Genomic DNA, 22,155 nt, shown 5'->3' on the forward strand with positions numbered 1-22,155 from the left:
CCTTACAATTTACAAAGGTTTTCTCAGATACTATCCAATACACTGATATTATTATGGGAACAAAACAATGGGAATACTACCCTATTTGAGAAAAACAAGCAACTATCACATGTATCTATTTACCTGCAAACTGGGCTGTTTCCCGACAAATTTTGGAGAGGAATCCATTGATTTTAGAGCATCAGGCATCTGGTTAGTTGTGAGTTATGAGTTATATGAAGATGGTAAAAAAAGAATCTGTATGACAGTACATCAACTTGAGAAATGGTATCATCATTCAGTTATGTTCTCACGAAAACTCACAAAGCTGAGTTTCAGATGGGTGGAAAAGGTAATTTCAAAATTATGCTGGGAAAGAGCTAATATGACATAGCTCCAGGCACTAGGATTCTAATTAAATATGAAGAGTGATTGAGAATTGCCAAGCCCCTGTTGTGAGACAAAGTAAGAAGAAACCCACTTTTAAAATGCGCAGGGAGATGTATACATTTTAAATAAGCCTCAGCCAACCTTCCATTTCTATAGGGACAGATGCCCTGTACAAAATAAATCATGTTCTCAGTGGAATCTGAATGGCAAGTGGACAAATAAAATTAGGGGAACATCAACCCATACAGGTACTGATGAAGACATACAATCTTCCACATGTAGAAGTTAAAGGTAATTTCTCCATTTGAGAGGGAGAAACAAATGTAACACATTTTTTTCACAGAAAATATAGCACGTATAAGATTTATTAAACTTAAAATGTGTTAACATAGTCATAGGGAACTCAATTCAAGGGAGAATACCCTGATGTTCCTGTTGAAAATCCTCTTAAACTACTAGAAGCTAACATTTTTTGTTGTAAAATAAAAAAATACTATGATGTCCAAGATGCTCATGTTACTTCAAGGTATATGCTCATATGACCCTTTCTTGGGTCATGATTTTATCAGGCGCTCCCTCAGTGTCTGGGGGTTAAATCTATGTTCTCTCAATATACCAAGCTGGTACTTGGACCTTTTTGAACTTTATTCTTAAGGAAGATCCAAGAATGCTTATCTGGCTCTTGTGGGGTTTTTGTTTTTGTTTTTAAAATAAATATTAGTAATCAGAGTGGAATAGAGAAAATAATAACAACATCTGGCAGTGTTCCCAAGAAAAATGAATCAAATGCAGTGAGACAGAAACCATGCATAACCTTAAATACAAAAAAATAAACCCTGGATTTATTTTGAATATGAAAAGCACGGAGAGAGAGAAGAGCAGGAATGTACATTACGTGAGTAGTGAAAGGGGATATCCATTCCAAAAAAGACATTTTTCAGAGAATAAATGTCATAAAGTATAAGATATATTTTCCTGCATGAAGCATTTCATGGAGAAAGTACAGACTAAAGATTAAAAGAACACATGTAAGAATAACAGTTTAGTAATAGAAAGGATAGGTTTTACAAGTCTCAAAGAAGAAAGTAAAAGGAAAAATAACATAACAAACACAGACCTGGTTGGAGTAGGAGTGGAGGATAGAACTATCTAGCATTACCTAAGCAATAATAGCATAATAGAAACAAAAGCTAATGGAGTAATCAGAAATGAGTATAGCACTTGTGTGTATTTACAATAGCAGACAGAATTAATCAGAGTGAAAGGAAAAATGGAGATTCATCGACATGCAGATGGGAGGTAAAACCATGGAAATAGGAGCAACAACTCAGGGAGGAGTAAAGAGAAAAGAGGTCACCAAATGAAGCAATTCAGCAGGAGCTGAACATTTAAGAATGACTGTAAATCCAATCATCTATCAAAATTCTGCTCAAATTCCAGGTCTATCACCCAGGCTTCCCTGACATTCCTGTTTACAGATGGCTGTCTTTTATTTTCCTCTTGTGTGATGGATGCTTTCTCACACCTTTACTAAACTTTCCTCATTATTTTAAAGCTTAACATAGTATCTTCTCAACAATACTGCTCTTTGAAGAATGGGTTCAGGTGTTGCATTTATTTGCATTTTTCAAGGTTCATAACTCAATTCTACCAGCAAAGTGGCTATCCAATAAATATTTGTCATATGGATGAATGGTCAAAACTTCTTTGCAGGTAGATAATCTACCTTAAAGGAAGAAAAATGATTTATGATATATAAGAACTGAGTACTAGAATCAGAGGGAAAGGGTCACTTTTCTGTAGCTTCAAAGCACCGGAGCACTGAGTAAAACAGCCTCAAAGGAAAGATTTCGGTTAAGCAAACAAGTATGAAGGCAAAGAGAAAGGATACAAGTTAGAATAAGTTGAAAAAAAAATGTGGGAGAAGAGACATAAAACTTTTAAAAATGAAACCAATATAAAATGACAAGATTTAGTTTTATGGGTCAGAACACTAATATAATATGCATGATTTATCACTTATTAGTAAGAAGTTCAAGAACAAATAAAATCAATAAAATTTCAAATTGATTTTGTATTGCTAACTTGAAGTGGTGTCTTGGTAATAGTGGTTCTAAATCTATTTGGGTTCCTTACATAGATTTGGTATTAAAACACCAAATAATGTTTGCCCCCTTGTTTTTCTGAAAGCAACTTTTCAAGCTAAAATTGTTCTCACAAAGAGCACATAAAATCTTGAGCTCTTGGAAATATAATTCCTTTAAGAGATGGGTTTTTAATAGTAACATGGGAAGGCCCTTAACTATAACTGTGTGGTCCCACTGAGCATATACAGACACTGTGAGAGGCTTGGTGGTTAGGCCACAATCATGCACTGGATTATATCATAAATGCTCATTTTTTATCCTAACTAGCTTAAAAAAAGGTTGCTTTTTTATAGTCATCAGCTTTGGAAAGGATTGCTTGGTGAAACATAGCACTTAGGAAACCTTAAAATTACATGTATCAACAGGAAAATCAGATCATCTTACCTAAGCAACTGAAATCAAGCCTCCCTTAATTTTTTTTTTTTTTTTTTTTTTTTTTTTTTTTTTTGGCTGTACGCGGGCCTCTCACTGTTGTGGCCTCTCCCGTTGCGGAGCACAGGCTCCGGATGCGCAGGCTCAGCGGCCATTGCTTATGGGTCCAGCCGCTCCGCGGCATGTGGGATCTTCCCGGACCAGGGCACGAACCCGCGTCCCCTGCATTGGCAGGCGGACTCCCAACCACTGGGCCACCAGGGAAGCCCAATTTTTTTTTTTTTTAATTTTCAACTGTAATCCATAGTTAACGTTCAATTATCTGGCTTAGGATTGATGATCTGGATCTGTTTCTCCCACTTCTGAAAGAACTTGCTTGTAATAATCAGATCAGTGTTTCACCTTTCTGTTTTGTTTTCTGTGTTGGTCAACAGATCTAACCACTGAGGGACACATAATGTCATGCCTCAAAGTGTAATTGACAGAAACCCACATTTAGCTCTTAGAGAAACTGTTCAAACATTATGTGGACTGTAGCGAACATTTTTAGAAATTGTGAAGGCACAGAAAACAGCAGAAGCTTGGTTTTTTTTTAATTGAAGAAGACAGAATATAAATCAATATTCATTTAAAGATATCTTTCAGAGAGCTGATTTCACTCTGTTAATTTAAGAACATAAATCACATGACATTAAAATTCTTTGATCATAAAATTATACTGATTGGTCTATTTACAGATATGATGGCCAAGGGAAAATACTGAGAATATATGAAAAAAAATTCCTTTTTATTTATTTTAAATACAAAATTTTAAAGTAAAATATTCATAATGAGTTTCCCTTAGTGTATTTTTAGGGCTTAAAGTCTCTAGCTAAAGTATCTAATAGTATGACAAGATGGGCATAACATGGAGATCTGTCTTAAACTCAGGTGGCTTAATTCAAGCCTCAATTTCTCTATACTCATATTGGATAAAGCCCTTAAAATCTTTTGACTACAGCATCATTATCTAAAAAAATTGATGTTAAAAACCTCTACCTACCTTACAGAGTGTTGGGTAGATGCAACAGAAAGAATGTATGGAAAAATAGTCTTAAGCTTTAAAGCACTGGTATCATTTGGTATCAAAAGTCATATTTAGACATGTGGTCCCGGACAAGACAGTATATACTCACTTTTCTCTGTTCTCCCCTCCAAATATCCTAGAAATAATTCAAGAGATAATCATAAAAAAACTGGAAATGTGGAAAGAAAAAGGTAGATTGGTAGAAACGTTAGGTAACTCAGGATTTGAAGGATGACACCACAGTGAGTGCCAAGGGTTTCCCCTTTACTTCTTACATATCTTAGACTGGGGTCAGGCCATAAGCCAGAAATACCAATAGGTACATACAAACAAAGAAGCAAGCAAACAAATGAGAAAAGCCTACTCTCTCTTGCCTAAGGATCAGGAAAAGGAAAGCCCAGCAGGGACATGAGGGCAGCCTTATTTCCAATATCTACCCACAGCCAAGTGGTGAGGCCCTTTGTGGCATCATTGAACCCAGAAAGACCAATACATCCCCCATCAGGAATGGTGGCCTAATACACTTGCAGTGATGACATCAGTGGATCCCAAGTAGGTTATCCATCCCCTGCCCTACACCTGCCATTACCAGGTGGGCAGAGAACACAGACAAGGGGTAACACTTTCTATCCCACACATCCAGAATTCCACATCCTTACTAGTGACAACAGGCAACTCAGCGAAGAGCCTTTCACACCTTGCAGATAGCACCAGCAGGGATCAGTCAGGAACTCTCAAGTAAGAACCAAGCTGATTAAATTACCACAGCAATTTCTGGAGAGGGTGTGGAGAAAAGAGAACCCTCTTGTACTCTGGTGAGAATGTAAATTGATACAGCCACTATGGAGGATCCTTAAAAAACTAAAAACAGAGCTACCATACAACCCAGCAATCCCACTACTGGACATATACCCTGAGAAAACCATAATTCAAAATGAGTCATGTACCGAAATGTTCACTGCAGCTCTACTTACAATAGCCAGGACATGGAAGCAACCTAAGTGTCCATCCACAGATGAATGGATAAAGAAGATGTGGCACATATAATACAATGGAATATTACTCAGCCACGAAAAGGAATGAAACTGAGTTATTTGTAGTGAGGTGGATGGACCTAGAGACTGTCATACAGAGTGAAGTAAGTCAGAAAGAGAAAAACAAATACTGCATGCTAATACATATACATGGAATCCAAAAAAAAAAAAAAAGGTCAGAAGAACCTAGGGGCAAGACGGGAATAAAGACACAGACCTACTAGAGAATGGACTTGAGGATATGGGGAGGGGGAAGGGTAAGCTGGGACAAAGTGAGAGAGTAGCATGGACATATATATACTACCAAATGTAAAATAGATAGCTAGTGGGAAGCAGCCACATAGCACAGGGAGATCAGCTCCGTGCTTTGTGACCACCTACAGGGCTGGAATAGGGAGGGTGGGAGGGAGGGAGATGCAAGAGGGAAGAGATATAGGGACATATGTATATGTATAACTGATCACTTTGTTACAAAGCAGAAACTAACACACCATTGTAAAGCAATGATACTCCAATAAAGATGTTAAACAAAAGAAAACAAAATAAATAAATAAAATAAAATAGCACCACAAGGTCTCTGAAAACTATCTTGCATTTGGAACCACAGCCTACAAAATGGGCCAGTATCAGGGCTTCCCTGGTGGCGCAGTGGTTGAGAGTCCACCTGCTGATGCACGGGACATGGGTTCGTGCCTCTGTCTAGGAAGATCCCAAATGCCGCTGTCAGGCTGAGCCTGTGCGTCCGGAGCCTGTGCTCTGCAACGGGAGAGGCCACAACAGTGAGAGGCCCACGTACCACAAAAAAAAAAAAAAAAAAAAAAAAAAAAAATGGGCCAGTATCTACACACCAAATTTAAACCGGGACACTTCTTACTAAAATAAAATATTTTATTTTAAATGTCTATTTTTAAAAGTCCATATAAAGTCTGTTCAGGGTAAAGTCAAATAAAATTAATCGTACCAATAAGCAGGAAAATCACAAACTGGATAAGAAGAGACAAGCAACTGATTCTAATAAAAAGATGAATCAATTATTGGAATTATCTGTCAAAGATTTTAAAATATCCATCATAAAATTGCTTCAACAAGAAATTGTGAATTCCCCTGAAACGAATGAAAATTTTTTTTTAAATTTTAGGAAACAAATGGAAATTATAAAAAAAGAACCAAATGTAAGTCATAGAATGGGGTAAAAACAAAACAAAACAAAACAATAGAAATTAAAATCTGAGACTTCCCTGACAGTCCAGTGATTAAGACTCCACGCTTCCAATGCAGGGGGCACAGGTTTAATCCCTGGTCGGGGAACTAAAATCCCACATATCACGTGGTGTGGCCAAAAAAAAAAAAAAAAAAAAATTAAGAAATTAAAATCTCACTGAGGGGGTTCAGTAGCAGACTGAATTTAATAGAGGATAGAATAGTGAAATTGAAGACAGAGCAACAGAATTTACTCAATATGCACAAAAAAGAAAAAATACTAAAAATGACAAGAAGAGTGCCATAGGGACTTGTAGAACAGTAACAAAGACACTACTGACATTTCTATGATCAAAGTTCCAGAAGCAGAGGATAAAAAGAGCAGGGAATTTTAAAAAATATTTTAAAAATTTATGTCAAAGGATTTCCCAAACGTGGCAAAATACATAAACCTATAGATTCACGAATCTGCTTAAACCAATAAGTAACAGAAAGCCACACCAAGACACATGATAACTTCTGAAAATGAAAGACAAAAAAGTCTTAAAAACAGCTAAGAAAAGTGCCATAGTATCTAGAGGGGAACACAAATTCAAATGACAGGAGATTTCTCATCTGAAACTATGCGGGCCATAAGGAAGTGGCACACATTTCATATTCTGTACGAATGAAGGGTAATAAAGATATTTTTCAGATTAAAGAAAAAAGAAATCTAATTTGTCATTAGCAGACATACCCTTAAAGAATGGCTAAGTAAGTGAAATCAGGAGAAAGCTCAGAACTTCAAGAAGAAAAGATCAATGGAATGGATAAACATAGGGAAAAATATAATACATTATCATTCTCTTAAAGAGTTTCTTAAATTGTATTTGATAGTTAAACAAAAATAATAGCAACATTTTGTGTAGTATTCAATGTATGTAGACAAAATGCTAATACAAATATATTTAAAAAGTGGAGAGGCTAAAGGGACATAATTAGAAATAAGATTTCTATACTTTACTCAAAGTAGTAACATGTCAATACTATTAGACTGTAATAAGTTACACATTATTGTAACATTCAATCCAACCACTATGAAAGATACACTATAAGTAATCAATATAGAATCTTGAAGTTCAAGTAACTCATAGGAAGACTAAAAAAGAGAAAAATATTCAGGTATCCCATAGGGAGACTAGGAAAGAGTAAAAGAACAAGAACTAAATAAAACAAATAGTAAAATGGCAGATTTAATCCCTACAATATCAGTAATCAGTTTAAATGTAAATGTTCTAAATATACCAATTAAAAGACACAGGATGGATTTAAAAAGATTGACCCAACTATATGCTACCTAAAATCAAACAGAATTTAAAAGCAGCAAGCGAAAAACATCTTTACATACAAGTGAATCTCCATAAGACTATAGGTGTATTTCTCAGTAGAAACTTTGCAAAGAAAAAGAAAATGGCATGATATATTCAAAGTACTGAATGAAAAAAGTGCCAACCAGGAGTACTTTACCTGACAAAGGTGTCCTTCAGAAATGAAGGCAAGATAAAGACTTTCCCAACCAAACAAAAACTGAGAGAGTAAATCACTGATACACCTAAAAGAAATGCTGAAAGGAGTTCTTCAAGCTGAAATTTAAGGATGCCAATTCGTAACATGAAAACAAATGAAAATATATTGTACAACACACTGGTAAAGGTAAGTATATAGTTAAGTTCAGAATAGTCTAATACTATAATATGATGCTGAGTTAACCACTTAATTATAATATAAAGTAAAAGGACAAAAGCATTAAAAATAACTCTAACTACAATAATTTGTTAATGGATACACACTATAAAAAAGATAAGTTGTGAAATCAAAAACATAAAATGTGGGGGAGGAGTAAAAGTATACAGTCTTTTTTCGTTTGTTTTGTTTTGTGTTACGCGGGCCTCTCACTGCTGTGGCCTCTCCCAGTGCGGAGCACAGGCTCCGGACGTGCAGGCTCAGCGGCCATGGCTCACGGGCTCAGCTGCTCCGTGGCAAGTGGGATCTTCCTGGACCAGGGCACGAATCCACGTCTCCTGCATCGGCAGGCAGATGCACAACCAGTGTGCCACCAGGGAAGCCCTAGAGTTTTTGTATTAATTGAAGTTATGCTGTCATCAGATTAAAATAGACTTACATCTATAAAATATTTCATGTACCTAACCCTCATGGTAACCATGAAGCAAAAACCTATAGGAGACACATAAAAGATTAAAAAAAAAATGAATCAAAGCGTACCTCGACTGAATATCATCAGTTCATAATGGAAGACAGCGAGAGAGGGAGAAACAAACAATGGAAATACAAAATGGTCAGAAAACAATAAGATGGCATGAGTTAAGTCTTTACCTACCAATAATTACTTTAAATGTAAATAGATTAAATTCTCTAATCAAAAGATATAGGGCTTCCCTGGTGGCACAGTGGTTGAGAGTCTGCCTGCTGATGCAGGGGATGTGAGTTTGTGCCCCGGTCCGGGAAGATCCCACATGCCACGGAGCAGCTGGGCCCGTGAGCCATGGCCGCTGAGCCTGCACGTCCAGAGCCTGTGCTCCGCAACGGGAGAGGCCACAACAGTGAGAGGCCCACGTACTGCAAAAAAAAAAAAAAAAAAAAAAAAAAAAAAAAAAGATATAGAGTGCCTGAATGGATAAAAAAACAAGACCCAACTATATGTTGCCTAAAAGACACTCAATTCAGCTTTAAGGACACATGGGCTCAAGGTGAATGGATGGGAAAAGATATTCCATCCAAGGGAAAACCAATAGAGAACAGGGGCAGCTACACTTACACCAGACAAAATAGACTTTAATTTTAAAAGTTTAACAAGAGACAAAGAAGGTCATTATGTAATGATAAAGAGGTCAGTTAATCAAGAGGATATAACAACTGCATAAATATAAAGGCATTCAATATTGGAGAACCTAAATATATTAAGCAAATGCAGGTCTGAAGGGGGAAATAGACAATAATACAGTAATGGTAGGGGACTTCAATACCCCACTCTCAAGAAGGGACAGATCATCCAGATAGAATATTAATAACAAAACATTGGACTTCAACTATATCTTAGAATCAATGGACTTAGATATGCAGAACATTTCATCTAACAGCAGCAGAATACACATTTTTCTCAAGTGTACATGGAACATTCTCTAGAATAGATCATTATGTTAGGTCACAAAATAAGTCTTAGATCGTGTAAGAATACTGAAATAATACAAATTATCTTTTCTGACCACAATGTAATAAAACTAGAAACAGAGGAGAAAAACTGAAAAATTCACAGATCAGTGAAAATTAAACAACACACTCCTGAAAAACCAATGGGTCAAAGAAGAAATCAAAAGGGAAATCAAAAAGAAATCTTGAGTGAAAATGACTATACTACCCAAAGCAATCTACAGATTCAATGCAATCCCTATCAAACTACCAATGGCATTTTTCACAGAACTGGAACAAAAAATTTCACAATTTGTATGGAAACACAAAAGACCCTGAATAGCCAAAGAAATCTTGAGAAAGAAAACTGGAGCTGGAGGAATCAGGCTCCCTGACTTCAGGCTATATTACAAAGCTACAGTCATCAAGACAGTATGGTACTGGCACAAAAACAGAAATATAGATCAATGGAACAGGATAGAAAGCCCAGAGAAAAATCCATGCGCATATGGTCACCTTATATTTGATAAAGGAAGCAAGAATATACAGTGGAGAAAAGACAGCCTCTTCAGTAAGTGGTGCTGGGAAAACTGGACAGCTACATGTAAGAGAATGAAATTAGAACACTCCCTAACAACATACACAAAAATAAACTCAAAATGGATTAAAGACCTAAATGTAAGGCCAGACACTATAAAACTGTCAGAAGAAAACATAGGCAGAACACTCTATGACATAAATCACAGCAAGATCCTTTTTGACCCACTTCCTAGAGAAATGGAAATAAAACCAAAAATAAACAAATGGAACCTAATGAAACTTAAAAGCTTGTGCACAGCAAAGGAAACCATAAACAAGATGAAAAGACCCTCAGAATGGGAGAAAATATTTGCAAGTGAAGCAACTGACAAAGGATTAATCTCCAAAATATACAAGCAGCTCATGCAGATCAATGTTAAAAAAACAAACCACCCAATCCCCGAATGGGCAGAAGACCTAAACAGACATTTTTCCAAAGAAGATATACAGATTGCCAACAAACATATGAAAGGATGCTCAACATCACTAATCATTAGAGAAATGCAAATCAGACTATATTACGAATATAAAATTCAAAACTACAATGAGGTATCACCTTACTCCAGTCAGAATGGCCATCATCAAAAATCTACAAACAATAAATTCTGGAGAGGGTGTGGAGAAAAGGGAACCCTCTTGCACTGTTGGTGGGAATGTAAATTGATACAGCCACTATGGAGAACAATATAGAGGTTCCTTAAAAAACTAAAAGTAGAGCTACCCTACGACCCAGCAATCTCACTACTGGGCATATACCCTGAGAAAACCATAATTCAAAAAGAGTCATGTAGCACATTGTTCACTGTGCAACAAAAAACTATCTGAAAAACAAAAAAAATCCCATCTACAATAGCATCAAAAAATATTAAGGAAGAAATTTAAGGAGGTAAAAGATGTGTACAATTGAAACTATAAGACATTGATGAAAGACATTGAAGAGGCACATATAAATCGAAAACTATCTCATCTTGATGGATTTGATGAATTAGTATTGTTAAAATGTCCAGCCACCTAAAACCATCTACAGATTCAATGCAATCTCTAATAAAGTTCCAATGGAATTTTTCACAGAATAGAAAAAACAACTGTAAAATTTGTATGGAACCACAAAAGATCCCAAATACTCAAAGAAATCCAGAGAAGGGAAAAACAAAGGTGGAGGCATCACACTTCCTCTTGATTTCAAACTATATTGCAAAGCTAAGGTAATCAAAACAGTATGGTACTGGCGTAAAAACAGACACATTGACAAATGGAATAGAATCAACAGCCCAGAAATAGGACTTCCCTGGTGATGCAGTGGTTAAGAATCCACCTGCCAATGCAGGGGACATGGGTTCGAGCTCTGGTCTGGGAAGATCCCACATGCCATGGAGCAACTTAGCCCATGCGCCACAACTACTGAGCCTGTGCTCTAGAGCCCACGAGCCACAACTACTGAGCCTGCATGCCAGAACTACTGAAGCTCACAGCCTAGAGCAGGTGCTACACAAGAAGAGAAGCCACCACAATGAGAAGCCCGCACCACAACGAAGAGAAGCCCCCACTCACTGCAACTAGAGAAAGATCATGCATGGCAGTGAAGACCCAATGCAGCCAAAAATTGATTGATTAATTAATTAATTTTAAAAAGGAGCCCAGAAGTAAACCTTTTCATTTACGGTCAAATAGTACTTGATAAAGGAGCTAAGAATACTCAATGGGGAAAGGACAGTCTCTTCAACAATTCATGTTGGGAAAACTGGATATTCACATTCAAAAAATGAAATTGGACCTCTATCTTACACCACTCACAAAAATTAACTTGCAACATCTTAAAAACTCAAATCTAAGACCTGAAGCCATAAAAATCCTAGAAGAAAACACATGGACAAAGCTCTTTAACACTGATCTCGGCAATACTTTTTGGAAATGACAATAAAAGAACAAGCAACAAATGCAAAACTAAACAAGTGGGAAAACATCTGCACTGAAAAAAAATCAGCATAATAAAAATGCAATCTATAAAATGGCAGAAAACATTTGCAGAACGTTTACCTGGAAAGGGATTAATACCTAAAATATATAAGGGAGTTGTACGACTAGCAAAAAAAAAAAAAAAAAAAATCTAATTTAAAAATGGGCAAAGGACCTGAACAGACATATTTCCAAAGAAGACACACACATGATTAACAGGTACATGAAAAGGTTCTCAACATCATTAATCATCAGGGAAATGCAAATCAGAACCACAAGGAAATATCATCTCACATCTGTCAGAATGGCTACTATCAAAAAGACAAGAGATGTTCAAAAGGAAACCCTTGTGCACTACTGGTAGGGAATGTAAATTGGTGCAGCCACTATGGAAAACAGTATGGAGGTTCCTCAAAAAATTAAAAATAGAACTACTACATGATCCTGAACTCCCACTTCTGCATATATATCTGAAGGAAATTAAATTATAACCTCAAAGAGATATCTGAATTCCCATGTTCACCATAACTTTATTCACAATAGCCAAGATATGGAAACAACCTAAGTATCCATTGATCAATGAATGGATAAAGAAACTAAGATATATATAAATGGTATATTATTAAGACATAGAAAAGAAGAAAATCCTGCCATTTGCGACAACATGCACAGACCTTGAGGGCACTGTGCTAAGTGAAATAAGTCAGAGAAAGACAATTACTATATGATCTCACTTATACGTGAAATCCTAAAAAGCTGAAGTCATAGAAACAGAGCAGATGGTGGTTGCCAGGGGCTGGGGAATGGGGGATAATCAGGTGATACTGGTCAAAAGAAAGAAACTTACAGTTATAAGATGAATAAGTTCTGAGGATCTAATGTACAGCATAGTGACTACAGTTAATAGCACTGTATCATATACTTGAAAGTTGCTAAGAGAGTATATCTTCAATGTTCTCACCACACAGACACAAAAAGGTAACCATGTGAGTTGATGGATGTATTAACTAAATTGTGTTAATCATTTCACTATATGTGTATCAAATCATCATACCGCATGCCTTAAACTGACACAATTTCATTTGTCAGCTATACCCCAATGAAGGTGGAAACATTTTTTAATGTTTTAAATTTTCCTATTATGGAGACTATTTTTCTTTTTATTGATATATAATTAAAGTTTTCTGTAATATAGGAATGTCATCTTTAAATTTTGTAAAGACCTACTCTATGGACTATTATGTATTCAATGTTCATAAAGTACTATGTATGCTTGAGAAGTGTATTCTCCATTCGTTAAAACTTTTAGATCAAGAATACCTTTTCTGTTTATCAAATCTTTCTTCTTATTTTTCTGTGTTTAATATATTGAGTAGTAAGAGAGATGCACTCAATCATACACTCTAATAGTGAATTCTTTAAATTTTTTTTTTCAGATTTGTCATTTTTTCCCCATCTCTGTATAACTTGAAGCTGTACATACAAGCATGCATAAAAGTTCAGAATTGTTATCTCTTCCTGATTAACTAAAACTCCTTTCTCTTTCTCTCCTTCTCTCTTCCTAGAAAAGAATAAACTAGGGAGCATCATTCTCCCTAATACTAAGGCTTACCACAGACCTACAGGAATCAAGAGAGTGTGTTACTGGCACAGAGATAGACCCATAGACCAGTGTAACCCACTGATTTATGACAAAGTTGCATTCACAATCCAATGGAGAGAGGATAGCCTGTTATACAAATGGTGCTAGAGTAACTAGATATCCACAGGGAAAAACTGAACCTTAACCTAAACCTTACACCTTATAAAAAATTAAGTAAACATAGACCACAGGCTTAAATGTAAAACTATACAATTTAGGAAAAAAACATGAGAAACTCTTTGGCATCTAGGGCTAGGTGAAGAGTCCTTACACTTGTTATCAGAAACATGGTTCATAAAAGGAAAATTTGATAAATTAGACTTTATTGAAATTAAAAACATTTTCTCTGCAAAAAATCCTGTGAAGAGGATGGAAAGGCCAATTACAGACTGGGAGATAATGTTTGTAAAGAACATATCTGATAGAGGGACTTCTATCTAGAATACATAAAGAACTCTCAAAACTGAATAAAAAAAAGAGCCTAATTAAAAATTGGTCAAAAGACATGACCAGACTTACTCTGAGAAGGATATATAAATGACAAATAATCACATGAAAATATGTTCAATATCATTAGCCATTAGGGAAATACAAATTAAAACCACAATACAATATCATTACACACCTATCAAAATGGCTAAAATAAAAAATAGTCGTAACACCAAATGCTAACAAGTATGCAGAAAAACTGGATCACTCCTTCACTGCTGGTGGGGATGTACAATAAAAGAGTACAGGCACTCTGGAAAATAGTTTGGTAGTTTATTCTAAAACTAAAGATGCACTTTCTATAACAATCTAGCAATTGCACTCTTGGTCACTTATCCCAGGGAAATTAAACCTATGTTCATGCAAAACCCTGTATTCAAGTGTCTGTTGTAGTTTCATTTGTATTAGCTAAAAACTGGAAACAATCCAGGTGTCCTTCAGTGGGTAAATGCTTAAACAAACATTGGTACATAAAAAGTAGCAAACCATTGAGACACACACCTGAATGGATTTCAACGTAATTAAATTGAGTGGAAAAAGCAATCTCAAAAGTTTACACACTGTATGATTCTATTGTATAACACATTTGAAATAACAAAGTAATTGAAATGAAGAATAGATTAGTGGCTAAGGTTTGTGCAGTGGGAGGACACGTATATGGCTACAAACTGGTAGATAAGGGAGCCTCGTGGTAATGTATCTTTATTGTGGTTATAGTTATGTGGAGCTACACACGTGATATAATTGTATAGAACTACACACACACAAACACAAAGGACCACTTGTATAACTGGTGAAGTCTGAATAAGTTCTGTTCATTGTACCAATGTCAATTTCCTGATTTTGATATTGTATTATATATATATATATAAATATATATAAGATGTTAACGTGGGAGAGGCTTCATGAAGGGTGTTTGGGACCTCCCTGTAATCCTTTTGTTATTTCCTGTGGATTTATAATGCTTTAAAAAAAGTCATCTTTGAAAAAATTTAAAATCATTTTGCTACTGTGTAGAACAGATTCAATGATGTCAATATTATTTTTAAACTTGTGTGCATTAAAGAGTAAGGATAAGACACAACTTATTCCTAAGCATAAATGTAAGTTGAGACATCAAGAACTAAAGGAGGACAAAATTTCATAATCCTTCTGCAGGTACTACTCTATAGCTAAAGTTAACATTAATAGGTAGAAGGGAAACAGATAAACAATTAGTGAAGGAAAGATATTCCAAATATTTAACAGCTTTAATTGTTTGGACACCAACCCATCAGAATAGAATGGGACCAATTAGATCAAATGACAGCCAGTAACAACCCAGAATCTGGTACCTGTGCACAACAGTGTAATATCCATCCTATATGATTTATTTTGGATTAACATTATTTCCTCCCCAAAAGATTTATATTCCTAAAATATTGTTTTTTTCTTAGTACTCTTGAGCTGAAATTATGGAAAGAGTGCTATATTATTAGATAAAGCATATCTCAAAGTGCTGCTATAGAAAATCATGACTACAGTAAGTCCCCTACATACAAACCTTCAAGTTGCGAACTTTCAAAGATGCGAACTTGCGTTTGCATGTCCAATCACATAAGTTAGTTCACATGTCTGGCGCACATTGTCATGTGTTTGCATCCACTACAAGTGGTTGTGCTTTTGTGTACTTTACTGTATAGTACTATATAGAGTACAGTAGTACAGTATCTTTATTTCAAGCCCAGGATGTCTGGAAGCAAGCATAAAAGCAGTGGTGATGTAGCTGGTACTGCTAAGAAGTGCCAAGCGATGACGATGGAAACAAAACTGAAAATAATTGAGAGAGTGGAGCGAGGTGAAAAGATGGTAGATGTCGCTCATTCTTATAACATTAAACTCCTTGCTATGCAACATGAGGAGCTTACTAATGAAGACCTGATGGAACTGGAGGCCCAAGGAAAGGACGAAGAAAGACAAGAGGAAGCAGAAGTAACTGAAGAACCAAAGAGATTCATGACACAGGAAATGGCAAGGGGTTTTTCTTTATTTGAGGAGGCACTGTTAGTTTTTGAGGCACAGGACCTGAACGTAGAACAGTACATGAAGGTTGTAGCAGCCATTCAGAATGCAATCTAGTGCTACCGTGTCATCTGTGATGAGAAAAAAAGAGCTACTATCCAGACATCACTGGATCGTTTTTTCAAGAGGGTAGACAGAATTGAATCCAGCAAGGAACCAGAACCTGTGCCATCAACGTCAGACGAGAGTGAAATTGCAGCTCGCCCTCCGCCTCCTATTGCTGAGGATCCCTCAGCTCTACCATCTCCCACCTCCTCTCCCTCCTCCAGTCAGTAACTCTTCTTGCCTGTTCACTCGATGCCAGCCCCTGTATGCCAGCTGTTATACTTTACTACTGTACTTTTCAAGGTACTGTACTATAAGATTAAAAATGTTTTATGTTTTGTGTTTGTTTTTTAATGTATTAGTTGTGTGAAACGTATTATAAACCTATCACAGTATAGTACTATATAGCCGATTGTGTTAGCTGGGTACCTAGGCTAACTTTGTTGGACTTACAAACAAATTGGTCTTACGAACGCACTCTCAGAACAGAACTCGTTCATATGTGGAGGACTTACTGTAACAAATAATTACCAGTTAGTGAAATAAGAACTAACTGCTTCTGTTAAGATATTTTAAATTTCCTCATTTTTTTTTACAAAAACACTCAAAATATCAGTATAGAAACAAAATACACAAATTAGTTTGTTCATAATATTTAAACATTAGGATTTCAATATTTGCATATAAATGAATCTTTTCAACTTTAAAGTTTTAGTACTTGAATAGTTAATATTTTTAGAGTCTTTTTTATTAATTCTTCCTAGTGAAAAAATTTCAAGATACTTTACAAATATAATCTTAGCAGTTTTATCAGATTAGAAAAACAAATATTCAAGGGATATATTAATTTGCTCATATTTAATCTTGAGAAATTAGGAGCTCTAATTATCAATACAAATTTAATGAGAAAGTAGGCCAAAGTCCCTATTTAAGGGAAATAAATTATGTAGTCTAGAAAATGAATTTGAACTATGAAAATAAAAATAAAAGTATGCATGTCCAAATGTTTCTGTCATGTCTATAAAACTCACTTAAGAAATGACCTGGAAAAAAAAAAAAAGAAGAAATGACCTGAAATTAATTAGCGTTTTCTATTATTTTAGAAAGGTAACCTCCTTATCTTGGAAAAAATCCATTTAATAAATATTATGAAACAAAGTTTATGCTATCTTTGTTCATGAGCATTTCGGACATAGCTTTTTTTTTTTTAAGATAGATTAAGTAATAGTTCAAAGCTTTAGTTAATGTAAGTTGAAATGCAGTTTTCATGTAGGTAAAAAGGTTAAGATTATGTGATTTTTCTTTCCTATGAAACAACTCACTTACAATTCATAGATACTGAATACAGAAATGACCCAATTCATACAGCTCGAATTAAAACTTGGTGAAATTTAGAGCTAGTTTAACAGAATGGAGGGGGGAAACCTCCAATCTATTAATATTAGGCTGGAATTAGCTAGCTGGATAAGTTTTGCCTACATGGGTTTGTTCTTTTCTACCTCTTCAGGACACCCTAGAGAAATTAAAGGCTCTTAAGGTAGGCCAACTATTCTGAATTTCTTCCCCGTTGCCTTCTATGAGACTAATTTGTTGGCTCAGAGCATACTCGAATGAAAATAAAGAAGCAGTTATTTAGAGTCTATGGTGCAACAAACTCTGTCCTCGTTTGTGAAACTAAATGTGCATGAAATAGATATCATTTCCATTTACAGGTAAGAAAACCTAGGCTCCCAGAGATTAAGTACCTGCCTAAAAGCCCACAGATTTGGATTTGGAATACAGTTTTCCCTGACTACAAATCCCACATAATTTCCTCTCCTGAATACAATACTGTAGTCCTACTGATTTTAGTCACTTTCCAACTTTATAAAGAGTCCTACAGGGATTGAATCACTTCTGATATTGACCCTAATTCAGTGATTCATGCGGAGTGTGTCACCACTGGGATGTTTATGATTGGAAATATCTCAGACAAACATCACAGTGCTGATTCTCAGGACTGGGGACAATATGATGGTGCTTTATATACAGTTCAACCAATCTTGCATCCACATCATTTAATAGTTAACTGTTATTTCTGTTGCATTTTGTAAAAGACTATATTGGCTTGCTAAACAGCACTCCCCCAAATCCTAATATTAGAGTCTTGTAGTAGGTGGAGACTTTTTTCTGCCATGTAGACTGGTGCTTAAATTCCAAAACTGCACAGAGCACAATGACTTTACTATTTTCAACCATATTCTGAGAGAAGGAAGTATGTTTTTATGTTTAGTAGCTGTGTTATCCTTCAAACAAAAAAGCAAAATGATTGCTTTAGTGTCAACAGAATAAGTAGTTGTTTAATAAGTATTTGTACTGAGCCATCCATGGTGGCTTTTCCCTCCTTGATGCCAATGAGAAAACATTTGCTAGTTTTTTCTCTCACCCAAGAATAATTTAAATCAGTCGATACCTCCTTCCATCTCTCTTTTACTTGACTTCATCTTATTATAGGTGACTAAGTAATCACCTTCAAGCATCTATGTAAACAGAACTGAAGAAGCATACATTTACAGATCCATATCTACATACACACACATACATATGTACATTCATAATAGTATGCACACATACATAACATGGAATTCAATCTTGAGGGACTAAGTATGATTATAATGATAATAAAGAATTTACAGCATGCAATCCAGTAAAGTCTTAAATGTACAATTTAAAAATTACTGCACTAAAATTTCTGCTTCCAGGTAGGATGAAGTGAGCAGGTTAAGAGAACACATAGAAAATCTAGATCAAATATAACAAATAAACAATACAAAGGAATCAGAGAACTGCTGAAACAACAGATCTAAAATGGTCTAAGAATCTGAAGAGGAGAGAATCCTGAAGAGGTAAGGGAGGAATGTTGTAGATGATTTTTGTTGATTCTGGGCTGTGGAAAGAATCCAGACTTGGCCTGGGAAGAAGGCCATCACTGGGGTTGAGAGAAACCAGCAGACTGTTACAGAGTCTTGAGGGACTGACAAAGCTCTAACACATGCCAATCATTCCATGATGACATCTGTCAAATTCAGAAGATGCAAGGTCTGGAGGCAAAAAACTAAGCTAAAACCCCTGAAAAGCACCACAGATTTTTGGTAGTCTTGCATTACTGAGAAGAAAAATATTTTTAAAATATTGGTGTTCAAGACCTGCCCAGGGGCAGGCTCCACATGGATACACCAGGCCAGGGTTCATCCTTGGACCGAGTCCAGCTTGCCCCTATGTTTTGTATGGTCCAAGAGCTAAGAACAGTTTATATAATTTTAAATGTTTGAGAAAAAAAATCAAAAGGATAATATTTTAATTCATGAAACTCAAATTTCTGTGTCTATGAGCAATGTTTTATTGAAATATATCTATACCCTTTATTTATATATTGACTTTGGTCACTTTTGTACAACAATGAGTAGTTGCGAAGAAACTGGGTGACCAAAGCCTCAAGTATTTACTACCTGACCCTTTATGGAAAATATTTGCTGACCTACAATAGGCTATTAGTTGAAACTCTGGGCGGGCAAACACCCTAAGAACAAAAGCAAACCAGAGGTAGACTGGGTCTCACCAAAGCTCAACCCAACCTCATGTTGGCTCAGCTCTGATTGGATTAAGGTAATTAGCCTCCACTCTATCTCCATGGTGGAAGAAGGATAAATCTTTGCTAGTGAAAGATATTATCATCTTAAGCGTCTACAATTTTTACACACATTTTATACATATTTCAGCATTCAGAAAACTACTAACTTTTTTGATCTGCGCTGACCTGTGATAGATATAAAGAAGGCTGTCTTAACTAGTAGGCTCAACAGCAATCCATTAACATCCAACATTTTAAACAAGCAGTTTTAATCTATGCTATTTAAAGAAAAATAAAAGAGAAGTAACAGTATAACCAAAAAGCACTTTTCTTGGTAAGAAAACTTAAAATATGTGCCTGGAACAATAGCATTCTAACTAGATGTTAGTTTACATTGTAAAATACTCCAGTAACATATGAAATAAAATCTGTGAATTACTTATTTTGTAGAAAAAGAAAAATAGTAATTAACCAGTTATAAATCACTCTGAGCTATTAGATTGTATTCTAGGACTCATTTTTTAATATCACATGAATTCACAGGTACTGGTATCATATTTTAGGCATCTACCATGCTGAGAAGACAGATGAGTACAGATATGGGAAAAACTGATAACATTGAAATGTTACAGTTATGCAAAATGTTAAACCTACATCCTTCCCAGGATTTTAAAATTTGACTTTAATAGCCTTTTATAATGAAAAGAACAACTCAAATGTACAAGACAGTTGAGAAGTTCAACAGGTACAGAACTGCAAAATCACTGAATTCATTTTAATTAGTATATATATATATATATATATATATATATATATATATATATATAGTTTTATATCTGTGGCATCAGTAAATCATAACTCCCAGATATAGCAGATCAGGTCATTTTAATTTATAACCTATCGTAATTTGCAACATATGTCTTATTAGTGCCAATGAAATGTAACCTAATTGTGCTCAAAAGTCTCAGGTCACAGAATAATTGTAAAGGATTCACACACATACAGCTACACTTTTATACAGAAGGCATACAGACATAGCTGTGAATATAAAATTATATGTAGTGATAAAAATTAGACATTTATGCATTCAAATATATACATATAGCCGGTAAACTGATTTTTTATTTAGCTCAGTTGTATAACCAGCTTGTGAACAGTTACCTTATACCATAGGAATGAACAATATTATCTTGATATTGTCTGAGAAAGACAGAATTACCATTAAAATAAAAGGACTTTTACAGTTACAGACTTCTTAAAAAGTTGACTTTCTAAAAACTTTTTTAAAAGTTTAAACACTCCTCATCACTTGCCTCACTTTTAGAGCTCTTCAATGATAGATGCCTCTGAACAAGGCTCTAATAATTTGATCAGATAAAGGCTGTGAATGTGGTCAAATAATGAATCATCAGGAGTATACGCTATTTATCATTTTAGACAAATTATAAGTACTCTTTTAACATTAAACTCAATGTTAAAAAAACTTGTAAGTATCATCAGTAACACTTCATTTATATAATTTACTAATTTAAAAACAAGGTTTACTTTCATCTAATCCTCAAAATTATTTTTAAAAACTCTTCACATAGATGAAAACAGTCAATTTTTAAGCAAATTAACGTCATTACATTGGGAACTGGAAAATACTAAAGATAACCCAGCACATTCATGCAATTAATTGTTGTATTTAAAGGAAAGGAGCCATACGTATAAATCTTTATATCACCGATTCCTTAATAACTAGAAGAATGCTATACCTCAAAACACAAAAATAAAATATTACTTATAGTGCCACAATACTTTTCTCTATACACCACATTTAATTCCAATGAAAAGATCAGAGTCCTCAGAGAGACATATTGCAAACAAAAACTCCCTAGTAGGTGGTGGGAAGTCAGGCCAGGAGTCAAAGAGAACCCATAGAGATCACAGAGCTGTGATGTCCAGCACAGTCCCCTCAGAGAGAAAAAGGAAAACCACATGGCACTGCTGAAATGCCGAGTTAATTCTTTCTCCTATCTGGGCATTAAATATTACAGCTTTAAAATTGTCTCAATCAGATTATGGCTTCTTTAGACAAGACCTTCTCTTAAGAAACACACATACTCTCAAAGTGCAACGCCGAAACACCATAAAAACTTAAATAACCTACCATTTTCTTTGCATTCTTCTGGAGGTTTAGCCTTTTTCGCAAGTCGTGGATCCAGCCATGATGTTGTCTTTGTGTTATGGCTGAAAAGAAAAGAGATCACTCTGAACAGACACATACTGAAAGGAACCAAGTTTATTCCTTAAGGAAAAAAAAAAAAAAAAAGAGGGGGTTAGACCAACAAAATTGCAATCGATACACTTAATTTGCTTACTGGTTCTAAGTAGCCCTGAAGGAGGTGTAAGAGTAA

The 22,155-nt window shown here is 35.3% G+C and overlaps 1 protein-coding gene across 1 annotated transcript in view; it reads right to left on the reverse strand.

Moving 5' to 3' along the window:
* The window catches only part of MAGI2 (membrane associated guanylate kinase, WW and PDZ domain containing 2), a 1,339,714-nt gene that overhangs the window by 456,031 nt on the left and 861,528 nt on the right, over positions 1-22,155 (reverse strand). The window contains exon 6 of the mRNA XM_033862934.2: positions 21,909-21,988. Coding sequence (XP_033718825.2) covers positions 21,909-21,988 — 80 coding nt within the window. The remainder of the gene's footprint in view (positions 1-21,908; positions 21,989-22,155) is intronic.

Source organism: Tursiops truncatus, chromosome 9, assembly GCF_011762595.2.
Source record: "Tursiops truncatus isolate mTurTru1 chromosome 9, mTurTru1.mat.Y, whole genome shotgun sequence".
Classification (NCBI taxonomy): Eukaryota; Metazoa; Chordata; class Mammalia; order Artiodactyla; family Delphinidae; genus Tursiops; species Tursiops truncatus.